At 26.9% G+C, this 19,325-nt stretch overlaps 5 protein-coding genes across 8 annotated transcripts in view; 2 read left to right on the top strand and 3 right to left on the bottom strand.

Moving 5' to 3' along the window:
* Positions 1-537: 537 nt before the first annotated feature.
* LOC123259222 (fibroblast growth factor receptor substrate 2) lies at positions 538-5,010 on the bottom strand. Of its 2 annotated transcripts, none has more exons than XM_044719562.1 (5): positions 4,758-5,010; positions 4,305-4,588; positions 3,440-3,760; positions 2,982-3,364; positions 538-1,587 (listed from the first exon to the last, which is right to left on the bottom strand). In XM_044719562.1, the coding sequence occupies exons 2-5, from the start codon at positions 4,314-4,316 to the stop codon at positions 789-791; spliced, it is 1,515 nt and encodes a 504-aa protein (XP_044575497.1). In that variant the 5' UTR covers positions 4,317-4,588; positions 4,758-5,010; the 3' UTR covers positions 538-788. The 2 variants fall into 2 exon arrangements, with proteins under 2 accessions (XP_044575497.1, XP_044575498.1); XM_044719563.1 differs by having other exon boundaries at positions 4,680-5,010.
* A 1,536-nt stretch (positions 5,011-6,546) lies between these two features.
* Positions 6,547-9,412, bottom strand: LOC123259112 (putative ankyrin repeat protein RF_0381). 2 transcript variants are annotated; one of them, XM_044719377.1, is made up of 2 exons: positions 9,324-9,412; positions 6,547-8,103 (listed from the first exon to the last, which is right to left on the bottom strand). In XM_044719377.1, exon 2 carries the CDS (start codon positions 8,030-8,032, stop codon positions 6,707-6,709), a length of 1,326 nt encoding a protein of 441 aa, XP_044575312.1. In that variant the 5' UTR covers positions 8,033-8,103; positions 9,324-9,412; the 3' UTR covers positions 6,547-6,706. The 2 variants fall into 2 exon arrangements, with proteins under 2 accessions (XP_044575312.1, XP_044575313.1); XM_044719378.1 differs by lacking the exon at positions 9,324-9,412 and adding an exon at positions 9,030-9,302.
* Positions 9,413-9,634: 222 nt separating this feature from the next.
* Positions 9,635-10,523, top strand: LOC123259113 (60S ribosomal protein L35). The gene is made up of 3 exons (XM_044719379.1): positions 9,635-9,719; positions 9,919-10,046; positions 10,179-10,523. Exons 1-3 carry the CDS (start codon positions 9,717-9,719, stop codon positions 10,408-10,410), a joined length of 363 nt encoding a protein of 120 aa, XP_044575314.1. The 5' UTR covers positions 9,635-9,716; the 3' UTR covers positions 10,411-10,523.
* Positions 10,524-12,028: 1,505 nt separating this feature from the next.
* On the top strand, positions 12,029-14,981 carry LOC123260133 (protein PFC0760c-like). The gene is made up of 2 exons (XM_044721092.1): positions 12,029-12,208; positions 13,216-14,981. Exons 1-2 carry the CDS (start codon positions 12,155-12,157, stop codon positions 14,887-14,889), a joined length of 1,728 nt encoding a protein of 575 aa, XP_044577027.1. The 5' UTR covers positions 12,029-12,154; the 3' UTR covers positions 14,890-14,981.
* Positions 14,982-14,986: 5 nt separating this feature from the next.
* LOC123260132 (elongation factor-like GTPase 1) overlaps positions 14,987-19,325 on the bottom strand; it is a 42,504-nt gene continuing 38,165 nt past the window's right edge. For both annotated transcript variants that reach the window (XM_044721091.1, XM_044721090.1), the window contains 2 exons: positions 16,370-16,557; positions 14,987-15,234 (listed from right to left, as the gene is read on the bottom strand). In XM_044721091.1, coding sequence (XP_044577026.1) covers positions 15,046-15,234; positions 16,370-16,557 — 377 coding nt within the window. In that variant the 3' untranslated portion in view covers positions 14,987-15,045. The remainder of the gene's footprint in view (positions 15,235-16,369; positions 16,558-19,325) is intronic.

Below are 19,325 nucleotides of genomic sequence, written 5' to 3' on the forward strand. Positions count from 1 at the left end.
TATTTAGGTTTTTTAATAAAAATTTTTTACCTAAGAAAATAAAACAATAACTAAAACATCTAAAAATTATATAAATTTATAATAACAAACAATATTTGATACAATTAAGCAAAACTCGCGAGGAATTGCAAACGTATTATACATTTAATTACAATAGCACTTACAATCGTGCAATTGCAAGAACTGATGTACAAATTTAAGTATGTCAATAAATATCTTTAATAATATATAGACGCACCTCGAATGCCATAAGGGCGTATAATAAAAATTCAATTTTTTTTTTCAAGTCCAAAAAAAATTTTTAGTTCGGAGAAAATTTTTTTTTAGCATTTCTGCACGTTTCATACAAAAATACGTTGATTCACGAAAAGAAATTTTTTTTTATTTTTAATATTTAGTATAATCCAGAGAACACGCAATATAATCTGGATTTTTTTAGCTACTATCTGAAATTTTTTATCACTACAGATATCACTGAGTTTAATCTGGGATGATATCCAGTGTCATCTTGTTCTTTCTGTGCCGATATGCAAAAAAAAATTTTTGTTTAAACTAAAAATTTATTTTGGACTTAGAAAAAAAATAGGATTTTTATTATACGCCCTTATGGCACCTGTAACGCGACATGTCACTGGTAATATTCAAGATATAATAAATATTAAAATTAACAAATTTAAAATTACATAAAAATTCGACAGAATTTATGTTGTATGAATTAAACAAAATTTTTACCAGAAGGTCCCCTAATAAAAATGTAATATAAAAAAAATAAAACGGAAGATATGAAATCACTCACTTATCGAAGAGCTTTGTCTTGACGGAGTTGCTAAGTCGTTGATAGTTGAATTATGTCGTGTTTTTCTGGATCCTTCATTATCATTCACGCCATTTGGATTAACAGAATGCGATAACGCTGCTGTTTTATTGAAATCAATGGTCGCGTATCCTTTTTGGAGTTTATTAGGGGATTCTGGCGGCGATGGAGCAGCGTTAGTGGTAGTAGTGGTAGTAGAACTAGCTGTGGTTCCAGTAGCAGCAGCGATATCAGAAACCGATGGAACAGACATACTATTTTGATCCAGATCCAATACAGCGTAATTAACTTCCCGTGTTGCTTCAACAGGCGAAGTAGGTGGTAAGGTTGTCAATTTATTATCATTATTCGTAGAGACTCCAGTGAATTTATTACGCAAATTATCAATCTCTTTGGGCTCGAGATTGGCATAACAGTGACGGGAATTATTATCATCCCAATCTGTTGGAAGAGACAGTGGTACTATTGGCAATGTCGGCAGTCGTGTGCGTTGATTATTTGAACACTCGATAATATTTTCTTGACTGGGGTTTATATTCATATAGGCATGTCGTGAATTATCTGTCTCACTTATGTCTTCTTTTAATGGTGTTGAAATAGAATTACTATGTGAAGGCGAGAGTGGACTGACGTCATTGCTTAAATCTACATTCATATATGTGGCCATTGGCAATGGTGGCGGTCGATTGTGATTATGTACTTCTTGATTCAACATTCCTATTGTATCCGATGTAAAACCACTACTCGAAGTTGTACTGCTTACAGTACAAGATCTACAAATAAAATAACAATAATAATAATAATAATAATAATAATAACTAGCAACCTGCAGTCACTATGTGACTGTCGAGAATTGTGGACTATAAATAAATAAAATTTTGCTTAACTAAATAATGACTTTTGTTAAATTGCACTATACTTCCTTAACTATTGACGTATTTAAAGATATAAGCTCATCCCGACGTTACACTCATCAAGACCTTTCATTTAAGTACCCACATCAATTTTTCATATATTTATATATATATATATATATATATATATATATATATAAAATGCATGTGGGTACTCAAATAAAAGGACTTGATGAGTGTAATGTCGGGGTGAGCTTATATCTTTAAAAATGTCAATATTTTACAAGATAAAATAAAAGAAAAGGTCCTTTCTTAATTATGTTGAGTTGCACTGTACTTCCTTAACTATTGACATTTTTAAAGATATAAGCTCACTCCGACGTTACACTCATCAAGAGCTTTCATTTGAGTATCCACATGCATTTTCATATATTTTTCATATATACATATATATTAGGGTGTGCCAAAATGTAACTTCCGTGGAGAACCTTTTAAAATTGGAATTTTGAGTTCCACTTTTAACAGCAGCTGTGTTTGGGCATTTCCTGAGATATTTCGGGTTGAGAGAATTCATTTGATTATTTATAGGATTTTTAACAGGAGATTTAATTGGGCACTTCCGGCCAAATTTTGAATTTTTACCGGAAATACCCAAACTAAGTTTCTGTTAAAAAATTCTATGAAAATCAAATACATTGTCTCACACCAAAATATATCAGGAAATGCCCAAACGCAGCCCCTGTTAAAAGCGGAACTAAAAATTCCAATTTTAAAAGGTTCTCCACGGGAGTTACATTTTGGCACACCCTAATATATATAATATATATAAATATATGAAAAATTGATGTGGGTACTCAAATGAAAGGGTTTGATGAGTGTAACATCGGGATGAGCTTATATCTTTAAAAATATCAATACTTCACAAGATAAAAGGTTATTTCTTACTTATGTTAAATTGCACTGTACTTTCTTAACTATTGACATTTTTAAAGATATAAGCTCATCCCGACGTTACACTCATCAAGAGCTTTCATTTGAGTACCCACATGCATTTTGATATGTTTTTCATATATACATAGATATATATATATAATATATAAATATATGAAAAATTGATGTGGGTACTCAAATGAAAGGTCTCGATTAGTGTAACATCGGGATGAGCTTATTTCTTTAAAAATGTCAATATTTCACAAGATAAAAGGTAATTTCTCAATTATGTAGCTAAAAATAGAGCATTTTCGAATGCATAAAAAATAAAAATAATGTATAGATAAAAATAATTAATAAAAAATAATGTTAACACACAATACCTTTGCATTTTTCGTAAACTTTTGTTATTGTTGTGCTCCAACTCCATAGCCATTGACGACAAAACATCATCGTTGACGTACAAAGCGGACGGATAAGGTTGTGGAACAGGAGGAGGTGGTGGCAACATCATAGGAGGTGGAGATGGAGAACTCATCGTTCCTTGTGGTGACATTGGGCCACTGCTACTGCCTACACTTCCTAATCTTCCAACTTCATTCGGCTGACTGTGTGAAAACCGAAGATTCACACGACCGTTAGGCCTTAGCGGTGTTGGATCGAGGTAATTCGGCTCATTTGGTATTGTCGTACGTGTTATCGTTGGACCGGAATATGAAGGGGTTGAGAGGTCACGAGATATTGCATCTTCGCCATTATTACAAGCCTGTTGGTTATTTTTATTATTATTATTAATTTGCTTTTATGAAATATTTATATTTAATAAACTATATAAAAATACCTGTATATTTGTTTGTACAAGATTAAATAATTGGTCTGCTCTCCGACACTTAAATGCATAAATACCCGGGCCAGTGGAACATCTTCTGCCCGACTCAAAACTAAAAATTTCAGAGTCATAACCGTATCTTCTCAAACACTTTAATGGCCATTTAACTGGCTGTCTTCCTCTCTGATAGAGTACAATATCTGTTTCAGTAACTTCTAGCCTTCCTGGAGTGATGAGATTGCCCAAATCATCAACATTCATTACTTGAAATATATTCGGGTGCAGATCATTTATATCTGTACGGCTATTAACACAACCCATGCTTTTTTTAATCTGAAAAATAAATACTTATATTATTAATTAATTAAATTATTTAGTCATATATTAAATTAATATACTCAGTATAAATAATTGAATTATTAATTATCATAAATAAAATTAATTAAACAATTTTAGAATAAATAATATGACAATAAAGCTAGCCGACATCTAAAAATTTTTAGAATTTTTTTTATTGAAAAAATTATTTAAAAAAAATCCACACGTAGAAAGTTTTAAAAATTATACATGCAATTTTGGAAAAATATTTTTTTTGTTCTAATTTAATTAATAAAAAAAAATATAAAATTGTTGAAAATTTTAACGAATTTGTTAAAAAAAATTACTTTTAAATAATTGCATTTTTTATTTTTTAAAATTTCTACATGTCAATTTTTTTTTCTAATTTTTTTTGCCATAATTTATTTAAAAAAAAGATTCTAAAAATGATTAAATATCTGCTAAATTTATTTTTATAAAAATAATAAAAATTAAATAGAAAATTCTGCACTGACATTTAAAGGATTAATTAAACTCAATTGGAGTTTATGAAACTTACCAAATGTAACATATCAAAAGCATGATGAGTAATCGACAGAAATTTTATTTATGTTATTTTTACAGCGCTACAACTTCATTTTAAATAAATGTTCCAGCAAAACATCAATTGTTTGCGACAACTAATCAAATATCAAATTATTTGACAGTTAAATTAACAATTGGATAATTATGGTCAGACCAGCGCATACTATCAATCATTGTACATCAATTAATTATTAGCACCCAGCTAATAAGAATGATGAAAGTCCTTAACATTTGTCACTTGTCTCATTTTTGATTGATCTAAAATTAACAAATTATCATTTTAATATTTTATTTAAAAAAAATATTATTCAATTTTTTTTTTTTATCATTTTTATCAACACCAATGCACCTCTAATTTTTTAATAAACCGTCTATTTAATTAATTTAAAAAGTAAATAATAAATAAAAAGACTATTTTTTTAGTTACTTGTATCCATGGAGAATAGACGAACTCTTATGGCCATAAGAGTAACTTTTTCACTTTTTTAATTTTTAGGCTTCAGCTGAATTAGATCATTTAGCCGTTCGTTGCAAATTGTAAATGTAGATGAGAGATATGGAGGCTCAACGCATACTTTATTTAATTAAAACTATTCTTAATTGAAGTTGTAATTTTTAAATTATATCTGATTGGCCAGAAGACATTTATATTAATATTTTAAATCTTATTAGAGTTAAATAGTTCTTTTGACTTTTGGCTTAATAAAAAACTAGATCGCTCAAACAATTCCATGAGAATTTGCCTGAGGTCACCACTTGTAGGAATTCAAACATTTGTACTAGTTCGCTCAGTGGCTGACAGATGTCTCAAAAATTCGGTTTATAATTTAATTTAATAATTTTTTAAGTTTTCATTCCAAATAAATTACTAAAAAAATATTTCCAAAAAATTTCCACTGGTAATTTTTTTTCAATTTCTAAATCTGAAATTTTTTTATAATAATTTAGTTATACTGAAGCTAGCTGACATGATGATTTTTAGGAATTTTTTCAACAAATGAATTTAAAAAAAAAAATTCGACTTATAAATAAGTCAAAAAATTAATAATACTAAAGTTAGCCGACGTTTTTAATTTTTTGGTTTTTTTTTTTTTCAACAATTAAATTAGAACAAAAAAATATTTTGTAAAAATTGCACTTACAGTTTTTAAAGTTTTTTACAAATGAAATTTTTTTTTTGTAATAATTTTTTCAATAAAAAAAAATTCTCAAAAATTTTTAGATGTCGGCTAAACTAATTTTGATAAAAATTATTGATGTGTAATTTTTTAACAAATGTTTTCTTAGTAGTAATTTATGAAACTGAAGTCAACCGACATCTGTCATTTTTGTGATTTTTACATCAAATAAATTACTACAAAAAAAAAAAAAAATTTTCAAAAAATTACAACAATAAATTTTTATGATACTAAAGTTAGCAAAAAGCTGTCAATTTTTTTAAATTCTATAATCAATCAATTACAATAAAAAAATGCTTCTAAAAATTTCCACTTATAATTTTTTTAAATTTTCACATGTGGAATTTTTTTATTTAATTTATTTTATAATAATTTTATTGTTTTAAATTTCTAAAAAAATTGCTAATGTCTGTCAACTTCAGTGTCATAAACTTTTGACACATCTAAAAGTTGAATTTTTACAAATTTATTTTTATAATAATTAATTTCAAAAAAAAAAAAATCCTAAAAATCATCATATGTCAGCTAATTTCAGCATATCAGTAATTTATTTGTTGTAAAAGTTAAAAATGACAGTTGTCTGCTAATTTCATGACATTAAAGTTAGCTGTCACTTGACCATTTTTTAATTTTTTTTAACAAACAAATTTGTTCCAAAAAATTATATTTAAAAATTTTTTTAATTTCTACCTGTCAATTTTTTTTGCTACAATTTATTTGTTATAAAAATTCTTAAAATTATTGAGTGTCTTCTAAATTAATTTTCATGCTAATTTCAGTATCATAAATATTCAGAAAAAAATTTTATAACTTGATATTAAACTATTTAAAATATTTAAAATTTTACTAGGCACTGCAGGATCATCTTTAAAATAAAAATGAATTTAATTTATCAATAAACTTATTATTTGAAGATATCCATTTATTACAATACTCAATACCAATATCAATGTATAAAAATCAATTAAAATTGAATCAGTATTTTTTATATACTTGCACAACAAATTTAAATAAATTATTTATTTTAAAATTTATAAAAGATACAAAAGTAATCGGTAAAATAATTCCAAATATTGTAGATATTGTACATAAATTAATTATAATTTTCTATTAGTCAATTAAATTTGTATTTACAATTCGTATATTCAGCTGAGAATGTTAGATAATTAAATACAGCAAAGACAAGAACTTGTTAAATCTACAAAATCGTAATTAGATTAGTCTTGAGAATATTTAGCAGGTCGCGTTTGTCTAGATACTCTATTATGCCATAAATAACATCAAATGGTAGAATATTAATACAACAAGTTTTATTTCTCTTTAATAATTCAGCACACCTATCCAATAGCCATCTTCTTGTCATTCCTTTTTTTATGTTGTCTTGAATCGAAGGCCCGTAAATTGGAAAGTAATTAATAAAATTCTTTGAAAGCATTATTGGTACTGTAATATTTCTGTTTCTTGTGTAAGCACTCAGGGTGTTTATGTCTTTAGTCAAGATATCGTAACATGAAGTGGTACAATTAGGCAGTTTTTTAAGCGGTAAATCACGCATTTCTATTTCGCAGCGAGTTTTGTACGCGGATATCGACTCGACTTCATCAAGCAGCCTCAAATTTTCTTCGGATAAAAACAAATTGAGACTTTTCATTTTTATCATGTGTCTTATCATCATCTCAACAACTATTCTGTAATAATCATGGCAGACTGCATCAATTTCCTCAAAATTTAATATCGCAAACAAAAATGGTTCTCCATACTCATTTTGGTTAACATCCGCATTAGCCTCTAAAAGCATTCTAATAATATTCGGCGGCTTGTTATTTTCTAGCGCCAGATACAAAGGACTTTTCCCTTCCTCGTCTACTCTATTCACATCTACTCCGTAATCTAATAACATCTGAACGTTATTTTCCTCGTGATTGTACCCAGTAAGAGCGCGATACAGCAAGTGTCCATTCTTCTCGTTAATATCAGCTCCATACTCTAACAGCAGCTCGACTATGTCGCGTTGCAACGATATCTCATGTGGCTTTGATATGTCACGTTGCTTTGTAAAAACAGCAACTTCCAATGGTGTACGCTTATCAAAGTTCTGATCATTACTCTCGAGGATTCCCCTTTGCAAGAGAATCTTAACAATCTCTACGGCTTTGTTCTCAATAGCAGTCAGCAGCAATTCTTTTTCATTGCTGTACTTCGGAAGAATCAAGTCAATGTCCGCTCCGTTTTCCAAAAACATCTTCACCATCTTATTGTCTCCGGATAAAATAGCCTCGTTGAGTGGAGCACCGTAGATTGAAGGCTCGCAGTTTATTTTAGCTCCGTTTTTTATCAGCAGCTCGACTATTTCCTGTTCTCCGAACTCTATTGCGTAGCAGAGTAAATTCGCTCCATCGTCCCATTCTGGACAATAAGAACAGCCGTACTGGTTTATTATTTCTCGAACCGTTTCAACGTCTGATTTTGATATGGCTTGTTTTATCATAAAGTTTACGTTATCCAGAGATTCTGAGTCCGCCATGTTTGTGTTTATTTTTCACTGGGATTTTTGGGAGTTTTTAACTCATTAGACTCTGAGAAGTAGCACTCTATCTGAAAAAAAATTTTATTAATTAATATTTCAAGTGACCATACATTTTTTATACATTGAAAAAAAAATTCTTGACTGCACTGATAGAAGGATTTATATAAATAAACATCATTTCTAAGTATTTCAAAAATATTTCTTACTATTTAAGAAATATCTCTTAGTATCCCTTATTAAAAAAAAAGATTTAAAACGATTCAAAAATGGATATCTATATATTTTTCAAGTTGAATCTTCTTTAATCGCTTTGAGCCATTTCGAATCGTTTCAAATCTCTTTTTTTAATCAGGGATTTATAATATTTCTTAGTATCTAAGAAATCTTTTTAAATACTAAGAAATCAATCTATCAGTGATGGAGTGTAAATTTTCTTGGCTCAAGAAAATATTAAGGAAGGTTGAAAATTTCTTGAATTAAATCAAAATTTCTTGAGCCAAGAAAATTTTTTCTTGCTCCAAAATAACTTTCGTTTTCCTTAAAATTTTCTTGGCGCAAGAAATTTGTTTTTTGTGTGGTCAAAAATTTATTGACTTTACTCAAATTTTTAGGTTAAATTTTCGCATACTTAAAAAAATATATAAAATGTTCAATATTTGTTTTTTAAAATATCATTTTTAAATTCTTGTTTTTAAAACATGCAATTTTTAATATTATGTTTATCAAAATAAATATTTTATTATAAAATACATTTAACTTGACAGCTTGTATGAGTTTCATCACGGGCGTATGATACTCTATAATTTTTTGGTAATTTTTAAACTTAAAAAATTTTTTTCTTGATCATACTTAGCAAAGTTAAAATTTTTTTAATAATCTTTAAATTTTTTCCTTATAAAAATACTAAAAACTTTTACAAATTTCAAGAATAATATGTAGTAAAAAAGTTATTGATGTGTAAGTATTCTTTTTCTAGTAATAATGTAACACTTACTTATAAGAAACTTGCTCTAATAATTATCAGTATTTTGATTTTTTATTTTTAAACAAAGCAGTCAATAATGAAAAAAAAAAACCCAACGAAAAAATAAACCCAAAAATATTTAATTTACGTTTTTTCGAATTCTTTTTTTTCCGTACGTACATTAGTTGACAAAAATGTCAGCTACTATATATCCACTATTTTTACTACTATGAATAGTGCGCCAGTGTTTCAGCAAACTTAAAACTTGATCAAGTTATAAATTAGTAACTTTATTAATTACATGCAAACCATTTGTTTATTTACCTGGAAAATTGTTAAAAATTTGCGAGTATTCGACAGAAAAATATAAACAAAGATGTAAACATAGAAAGTAACAACCGCGCTCCCTACCTGTCAACTAATGAACCAATAAATTAATTCTGTCGATAACAAAGCTTTTTTTTTTATTATTTTAAAATTTTAAATTTAAATTTTGATATTTTTTAGCAATTACTGAAAAATTTTTATAAAATTAATTATTAAATTGTAATGAAAGTAAATATAATTGTTTGTTGGTTAAAAAAATTAATTTTCTAATGATTTTTTTTAATTTTCCCGCAAAATACGAACGGCGCGCGCAGTCACATGTGAGCGAATGGAGAACCTGAGAGAAACTATCGATATTTCCTTTCTTTTACAGACGGCAATAGTGCAACAATGGTGAGGCTTTAATAATTTAATCTTTAATTAATTGTGAAATCTTTAAAAAAATAATTAAAAAAATGAGTGTATTGTAAAAATAAGTGATTCGTTGATTAATTAGTTTTTATATTCTGCAAATAGGCTCAGTTTTTTAATTTACTTTCGCATAAGCTGTGTGACGTGTGTTTAACCTAGAAAATGAATTTAATGTTTACAGAAGAAGCCACGCTGTTCAGAATTACGGGCCAAGAACAAGAAGGAGCTGCTTACCCAGCTCGAGGAGTTGAAGAAGGAGCTTATGAGTGCTCGAGTAGCACGACACAACTCCTCTGATCCTTTGAAGTTGTAAGTTTTGATTCTATTCATTTTCAGACGTGTCATGATCTGCTGGTCAAACCAGTCATAGTTGTGTTAAATATTTTCATGACAATACTTTAGTATTTTTTAAATATTAATATTTGATTAATTATTTTACAGGCGTGTGCTTCGTAAATCCATCGCACGTATCCACATTATCATCAACCAGAAGCAAAAGGAAAATTTGCGTTTGTTGTACACCAACAAAAAATGGAAGCCTTTGGACTTGAGACCCAAGAAGACTAGAGCCATCCGTCGTCGTCTGACTACTCACCAGGAAAACGCTAAAACTCTGAAGGAAACCAGGAAATTATCCAAGTGGCCACAACGGAAATTCGCCGTCAAGGCTTAAGTCTTGTTTATTTATAATTCATAAACATTAAAATAAGTTTTTACATTGTTTTTCCATTGTAGAAGGCTGCAAAACATCTGCACAATAAAAAATATTAATTCAAATTCATGTAATTATGGATTATTCATTTTATGATACAAATTTCACGATTTTTCCTGTTCGAGTTTTTAAATTATTAAGTAGAATAATTGTTCTAAATTTTGCATTTTTTTAATTTTAACGAGATGTCAATAAAACAGTAAGTAATAATTTATTATTTAATAATTAAGTTTACCGATAATCAAATTAATGTAATTTTGTGTATTAATAGTTTATAATTTCTTCCATAAGATTTAAAACTTAATTTTTTAAAAAATGTATAGTATTTTTATTATATCTAATATTAATTTACTTTATTGAATTTATTTATCGCATTTAAAAATAAGTTAAATCTGATTTTTTTTGTGCTAAAATTCATTTATGAATGTATATTTTATACACTTTTTACATAAAAAGTAAATTAGCTGAAAATTTTTAAAATTTTATTATTGAAGAAATATTTACAAAAAAGTTAAAAGAAAAAATTTCAATTGTAGAAAATTATAAAAATTATGCATGGGACTTTTTTAAAAATGTTTTTACCTCTAATTTAATTAATGAAAAAAATTAAAAATTGTTTAACTGCTAATTTTAGTATTATACTTTTTATATGTAAGTAAGAGATTTTTTTGTTGAAAATTAGACAATAAAATGGTCTTAAAGTTTTATTATATTAAAAAATCTTTTAATCGTTGAGAAATTTTTTTATTTTACATACAAATTATAAAAATTAAAAAATTTTTGAGGTTTTAGAATAAGAATTTTTGGGTTGCAGTCAACTAGCCAGACTAACAACATTCCGAATTAACAAATTACTAGAACTTAGAAAGTAAATATTAAATGTAATTTAAAATAATTAATTTTACAAATTTTAAAATTCCGAAAAATATAATCTTAAATAAAGAAAAATCTAAAGCTATATTAATAGAATCTTTCAAAGTCACAAAGTCTCAATAAATTAAAAAACATAACAACGAAAATTTATACGCCAAAATGAATGAACAGACGAACACTCATTTAGCCGAAAAATGTAAATAATTTTATAATTAGATTAGAAATTTTTTTAAATTAATTAATTTTTAAAAATTAATTTTATTTTAATTTACAAGCATGTATGGAAAACACTCAAATTTCATGATTGTAAAGGTGGACCATCTAAGAAAAATTTCCAATTTTTTGGATGAGTAATTTTCGGCCGAATCATTATTCGGATAGATGAGTATTCGGATGAATATACGTCGGAACAACCCTTTTTCGAAATCAAATTAATTTTAACTCTTGAGGAATATAAGATTTATATTTACTTTTATTCGATAACCCGGTGTTTTATAATTTACAAAATTGTTTTTCGGCTGTTATTCTATTTAAGCTAATGTATTTTATAAACTTTGAATGTAGCGGAATTTTAAATTTTCTAGAGTTTTAATAATTTGGAATGTTGTCGATCTGACTAGTTGACCGCAACCCGAATTTTTCAGTATCGATAAAAGGTAAAAATACTTTCTACCTGAAAGCATGGGACGTTAGATATATATATCGTATATGTTTTGAAGTTTTTCGACGACTACCTATTACACGAACACGTGTTTTTATTTTGTGACAACTATTGTAGTTATTTAATAAATCATTATTCAACACTAGGTAATTATTTACCTAATCAACAAACATGAAGTCCAAAACAGATGAGAAAGGTCAAAATTTGAGAACTATAAATAACAATGTAAGTAAAATTTTCTTTTTAATTTATACATCGTATTTGAGGTTATAGAAAAAATTTTTTGAGTAAAATTATGATACTGTAATTAACAAAATATCTGTCAACATTTTAATTTTAATTTTAATTTATTACCGAACGAATTGAAATATTTTGCCGGAACAACCAAATTACTGAAAATCAATGATACTGAAGTTAGCAGACGTCTAAAATTTTTGATTTTTTTATTAATTAAATTACAACTAAAAGATTTTTCTAAAAATTGCACTTATAGTTTTTAAGTTTTTACATGTGACAATTTTTTTAAGTTTTTTAATTGAAGATTTTTAATAAAATTTCTAAAAATTTTGAAATGTCGGCTAACTTCATTTTCAATGAAAATTAGCCTAATTCGATGGATAAAGCAATGTAACATGATTTTTCTCTAAACTACTATTATAAATTAATTATATATGTAAACTAGCTTTCTTGATTTGTATTTTAATTTATACCAGTCCTATGAACAGATGTTATGCATCTCTACAGGACAGATATGTCATTTATTATATTATTATATTATATTATATTTTTGAATTTTTATATGAAAGTTAATTTAGAAGATATTTGATAATTTAAAAAATTTTTTTAACAATAACAAATAAATTATGGTGAAAAAAAATTAACATGTAAAAATTAAAAATGCAATTTTTTAAAAACAATTTTATTTGTTAAAAAAAATTTTTTTAAATGGTCAAGTGACGGCTTAATTTAATATGATTTTTATAACTAATTTTTTATGACAAAATTTTATTTAAAAAAATTCCACGTCTAAAAATTAAAAAAAAACTACAAGGGCAATTTTTTAAAAAATATCTTTTTTTTTTTTATAATTGATTCTTAGTAAGAATAAAAAGAATTGTCAAAAATCTGTTATAATTTCTGTATCTTGTAAAATTTACTGTTTTTGAAGTAGAAAATTATTTTCTAAGTTTTTACTATAAAAAAATGAACTAATTAATTTGTTTGTATTTCAGTTTTTAAAATTGAGAAAAGAAGTAAAAACTGCTAAAACTGCAGTGATACGTAAGCTAACAAAGAAAATAACAGCGATGAAAGAGAAAAAAAGTAAAAACCCAGAAGTTGAGAAAAAAATTCAAACATTAATTGATCAAGTTATGGATATGAAGAAATTTAATAGTACTAAGCAGTGTGACAAAGTGTCATTGTTTGCTTTGAAAAATACCCTGGACTTGCAGCAAATTTTGTCTGACTCCAAGATAGACAGCAGAACGAAGGCGATGGGGAGGCTGGTTTTTTTCAAGACGATGAAAATTGCTGTAAGTCAATTCAAAGAAAATAATCCTACGTACTTGTCTTGGTTGGAGCAGAAAAAGGAAGATAAAGCTGAGTCGAAGAAAGATAAGAAGAAAAAAGATCAAGGTAAACAGAAGGAGAAGAAAAAGAAATCTGGTGATGCTGATAATAATGAAGATCAAGGGTCTAAAAATGAAAAATTAAAGAAAGGTAAAAATTCTAAGAAAAAAGAACCTTTGGATGAAGATAAAGATGAAGATTCTCAGGCTGAACAAAGTGAAAATGAGTCGGAGAATGACAGTGAAGATGAAGTGGACCAAGAAAATGAAGACGATGCTGAGGATCAAGATGATGATGATGAAAATGAAGCATCTGAGGCTGGAAAAAATAAAAATAAAAAACGCTCGGCTAAGGACAAAGGAGTTAAAGGTTCTAAGGTTAAAAAAATAAAAATTGAATCAAAGGATGACAGTGAAGATGATACAGACCAAGAACATAATGAAGATGCTGAGGATCAAGATGATGATGATGATGATGATGATGATGAAAATGAAGCATCTGAGGCTGGAAAAAATAAAAATAAAAAACGCTCGGCTGAGGACAAAGGAGTTAAAGGTTCTAAGGTCAAAAAAATAAAAATTGAATCAAAGGATGACAGTGAAGATGATACAGACCAAGAAAATAATGAAGATGCTAATGATCAAGATGACACGAATAAAAATCAAGATAAACATGATAGTTCTCTTAAGAAATCTATTACAAAATCGAATAAAATTAATAAGAAAAAGATGACTCTTGAGAAAACCGATGACGGTAAAGATAATAATAATGATCGTGATGACATTGAAGATAAAAAACGTAAAGACGCAAATAAAGTTAAGCTTAAACGTATAATTGATCCGTTCTTTATATCGGACGATAATGATCCAGTGTATTTAGATATTCCTGTTGAAAATAATGATAAAAAAGAACAAGATGGTGATAGGAGAAGAAAAATCGGTAGGAATGATCGTAATGATTTTGGAAGGGAAAGAAGAAATGATCGTAATGATTTTGGTAGAGAAAGAAGAAATGATAAATTTAATAATAATAGTGGAAATAAATTTGGTAGGGATAATAAATTTAGTAAGGACAATAAATTTGGCAGGGACAGAAACAAATTCAATAATGATAAAAGTAAGTTTGGTGATAATAAATTTAATAAAGGAAAGATTAATGAATCGAGGTACGGTAATAAATCAAACGATTTTAAGAAAGGAAGAAATAGTTTTAAAGAAGATAAAAATGAAAATATCGCAGAGTTGCATCCGTCATGGGCAGCCAGGAAAAAACAACAGGATGCTCTGAAACAAGGGTTCCAAGGAAAGAAAATAGTATTTAATGATGATGATTAATTATTGTTGTAATATTTATTTCGTATGTATTCATTTAACTTGATTGATTATAAAATTAATTTAAAAAATGTTAAATAAATTTTTTATTTTTTTTTTTAAGATACCTAAAATAATGTTTACTTATGTAGGGAGTAAGGATACATGTATTATATGAATTTATTTTTTTTTAGACAACGTTCTTTGTTTCTCAGCGTGTGTAACAAGTTGTGAATCAACAGGTAGTCCTTTACGATGTCTCACCGCGTCGATATATTTTTTAGCGCGGTTTACGCTGTCGCCCTTTTCCCCGAAATGTAAATATTCTTCTTCCGTCGATGGTACCCAGAATGGATCTTGCTCAATCACCTGAAATTATTTATTTATTTTTATTTATTTATTTATTAGCTTTAATAATACAATGATTATATACAGTATAATAGATTCATAGTGATAATATATCAATGTGCTGCGAGTACAGTCTCTCTATTTGACAATAAGAATAATAACAGTTAGATAGATTTCTTGAAAATTTATGACAATGAAATTATAATAAGACAATTTATAATAAATTTAACTAAGAAACTTATACATAAGGAAAGTTATTTGTATGCATAAATACTTGCTTGTGAATATATCATAGTAATTTTGATGTGTTTAAGAGAAGTAAAATAATAAGTGAGACTCATTATTGTAAAAGTTAATTAAAATTAGATTCTAACAAATAATCAAATAAAGTTGATTTGAAAACTTCAAGGCTACATTAATTTATAATATTTAACGGCAGATTTTGCCAGAGACGTATGATATAACAAATGAATTTACATAGTAGAACGAAGTAAAAGGTGGTATTACAAAGTTTACATTATTTGTTTTATTAGCAAGTCTTTGGAAACGTCAAAATACATCTTCTACAAATAATTCTCTTATTGAAAAGAATTAAAAATAATGAAATTCGAATTCTTTATAATAATTACAATTCTTTTGTTTGTATATATAGATTAGGGTGGCCCAAAAAAAAACGACTATTTTTTTTTGAGTCGAATTTTTATAAATTTTAAAAATCGTCAAAAATCGAATTTTAATTTTTTTTACGGTATAATTTTATAGACAAAAAAAAAATAAGTTTCTAAAAGTTTCAGTTCAAAATTTAAATTTTGAAAGGTCGCTCATAATTTTTTTTTTTTCTTTAATTAAGTATTATTTAGAGTTGGTTTTAACTGCTGTGGTCATATCGCCGACTTTAGCTGTTGGGAGTGAAATTTAAAAAAATTTTGAGCGACCTCTTAAAAATTTTTTTTTGAGCTGTCCTTTGGAGAGGGCTCTTAAACCATCAAAAACTAACATTTTTTCACTCGAGACTAAAAAAAAAAAAAGTAATTTTTTTTTGGGCCACCCTAATATAGATATACAGTTTATATGGAGTGACCGCTTTTCAATTAGTATTTTTAACCAGGAATTATTAATAAAAATTTATAACAAAACTTAAGATTGCCAAACTTACCTCCCAATGGCTAAAAACAAGTTGAGGAGTAGCTAATCCGGAGGTCTGCGTGCGTAATTCTCTCGCCAAATGAAAACTTTCTGGAACGGGGAGTATAGCTTCCACCTGAAATTGCCCTCCAAAACCGAGGGCATTATCCGCTGCAATTACACGGCCATGTCTACGGCCAAATACCGCGTACAATTTACCTGCAATCACAAAAAAAAGCTTAAGTAAATAAGTGAATATAATAATACCATTAGCCAGTGAAAATAATTTTTCCTTTCTTTCTTCTATTTCTTCTCCATATATTAAGCTAAAAATTATTATAAATAAAAGAATAAAATAAAAAAGACCGACTGGAAGTAATATAAGAAGAAAAACCCGTTTTAAGTCAAATGTATTTTTAAGTATCGGAGGATTTAAAAGAATAACAATAAAATAAGAAAAAAAAAAAAACGGCTGAGTTAAGTCGCTACTGTACTGGATCAAAGAAGATTACTTATAAGGATATTAATGGGTCTCGTTTCCGTGTTTGGCCTGGTCCGAACGCAGTTTCTCGAGCTTCCGGTCGGGCGTTATTGAAACACCTGCGTCCACCTGCCCCTTGCCCCTATCGCGCTCCCCTTCTCCCTTTCCAGCTTCTCGAAGCTCTCTTCATTCATTATATTTATTTATTTATTCATTCATCTTATTTCTATTCATTCACTACTCGTTCATTCATTTCTTCTTTATTTTTTTTCTCTATTTTATTTTTTCATCTTACATACTTTACTTATTTATTAATCATTAAATTGTTATTATTATTATTTTTTTACAATAATTACCCAGGTATTTACGTATTACTCGTACTGATAATTATCTGAGTAAATATATATTACACATCGGCAAGTTACATATATTTACATAATAGATAGTGTTTTGAGTCCATTGAGACACTGACTGTCCAGTACATTTACACGAGGATTATTTATATATTTATGTGTTGCTGTTCACCTCACCAGTACAATTATTATACGAGTAAGGTGAACCAGTAGAGCCTGTAGCTTGTTCCTCGAGCCTGATGCTGTAGTGATGCCAAGTGGTTGTTTATAAGTATAAGGAAAAAATAAAAAAAAAAATATTATAGTGGTAAGACGACAACAGCCTTAGCTGTAGCGGTTAAGAGGAAAGAAGTCAAGAGATAAGAAGCTGAGGTGTGCTCAGGCTCATGCTGAGGGGCAAGAAGTAAGGTGAGTAAAGAGGTAAGAGCCACCAACCAGTAGAGGCTGCTCAACAAGGACAGAGTACTTGCTGAGGTGGGGGTAAACGTGAATGGACTTCAATTTTCATGAATGAAGTCGTGGTTTTAAATTAGAGTTTTGCTTTATTTTCTGGTAATTGCCATGTAAATCGAATCACGAATTTTTTTTAGTTTTTATTTTAAAAATTTTAAGATTTTTGGATGAAAATTAAGTTAGCCGACACTCAAAAATTTTTTATTTTTATTAATTAAAAATTAGACCTAAAAAACTATTTTTAAAAAATTCCACGGATAATTTTTAAAATTTTCTACATGTGAAAATTTTTGTTTTAATTATTTTTCAATAAAAAAAAAATTCTAAAAATTTTTAGATGTCGGTTCACTTAATTTTCATATTTTTAATTTTTAATAAATTTAAATTAAATTTTGTACAATCAAAAATTTTTAGCAAACTGAAATTAAGAGCAATTAATAAATATTGAAGTAATAAAATTTAGAAAAATTAAAAATTTTTGTTGTAGATTTCATTCAGAAAAATCAAGCCACCTGATTAATAAATAGAAATATAAATCTATGTTATGAGATATTTTTATGAAGGCATTTATTTACGGAGTATTAAATGACTTAAATGCGGCATTGAAGTATAATTAAAGTTGAAGTGAAAGAGAAGTAACGGGTTAAGGTCCGATCTATCATCTTGGAAAAATTTTAAATAATTATTCTAGGTATTTTGTATGACTAATGGTAAGTTTAATAACTACCAGTTTCAAGTATTATTTTTTTAGTAAAACAAATTTTGTAAAATTAAATGAATGAAATAATTCTGAAGAATAATATTCTTCCGATAAATTTTTTTAAAATAATTTTTTAAAATATTAATGATTAAAATCTAAAATTATTTTTTAGTAAAACAAATTTTGTAAAATTAAATGCATAAAATAATTCTGAAGAATAATATTCTTCCCATATATTTTATTAAAATGTAAATGATTAATTTAAAATCTCAAATTATTTTTTAGTAAAACAAATTTTGTAAAATTAAATGAATAAAATAACTGAAAAATAATATTCTTCCGATAAATTTTATTAAAATAATTTTTTAAAATATTGATGATTAATTTAAAATCTAAAATTATTTTTTAGTAAAACAAATTTTGTAAAATCAAATGAATGAAATAACTGAAAAATAATATTCTTCCCATAAATTTTATTAAAATATAAATGATTAATTTAAAATCTAAAATTATTTTTTAGTAAAACAATTTTTGTAAAATTAAATGCATAAAATAATTCTGTTGAATAATATTCTTCCCATAAATTTTATTAAAATGTAAATGATTAATTTAAAATCTAAAATTATTTTTTAGTAAAACAAATTTTGTAAAATCAAATGAATGAAATAACTAAAAAAATAATATTCTTCCCATAAATTTTATTAAAATAATTTTTAAAAATATAAATAATTAATTTAAAACCTAAAACTGGCTCTCAAACTAAAGTATCAATTTAAAAAAATGAAATTTTATTATTTTTATTCCATAAAAATGAACTTGAGCGCTAACCTTCTCAGATGACGAGCTAATGGGGTATTCTTCACTTACTCTTTTTTTTTACCCATCGAAGCATCAACAGGTAATTGTAATTGTAATGATAACCATAACTATAACTATAATCAGTAAAAAGTGTTTTATCTGAAGTAAATTAACGTTGCAGGTGAAGTACAGAATCCTTATA

This window comes from Cotesia glomerata, linkage group LG2, assembly GCF_020080835.1.
Source record: "Cotesia glomerata isolate CgM1 linkage group LG2, MPM_Cglom_v2.3, whole genome shotgun sequence".
NCBI classification, from domain to species: domain Eukaryota; kingdom Metazoa; phylum Arthropoda; class Insecta; order Hymenoptera; family Braconidae; genus Cotesia; species Cotesia glomerata.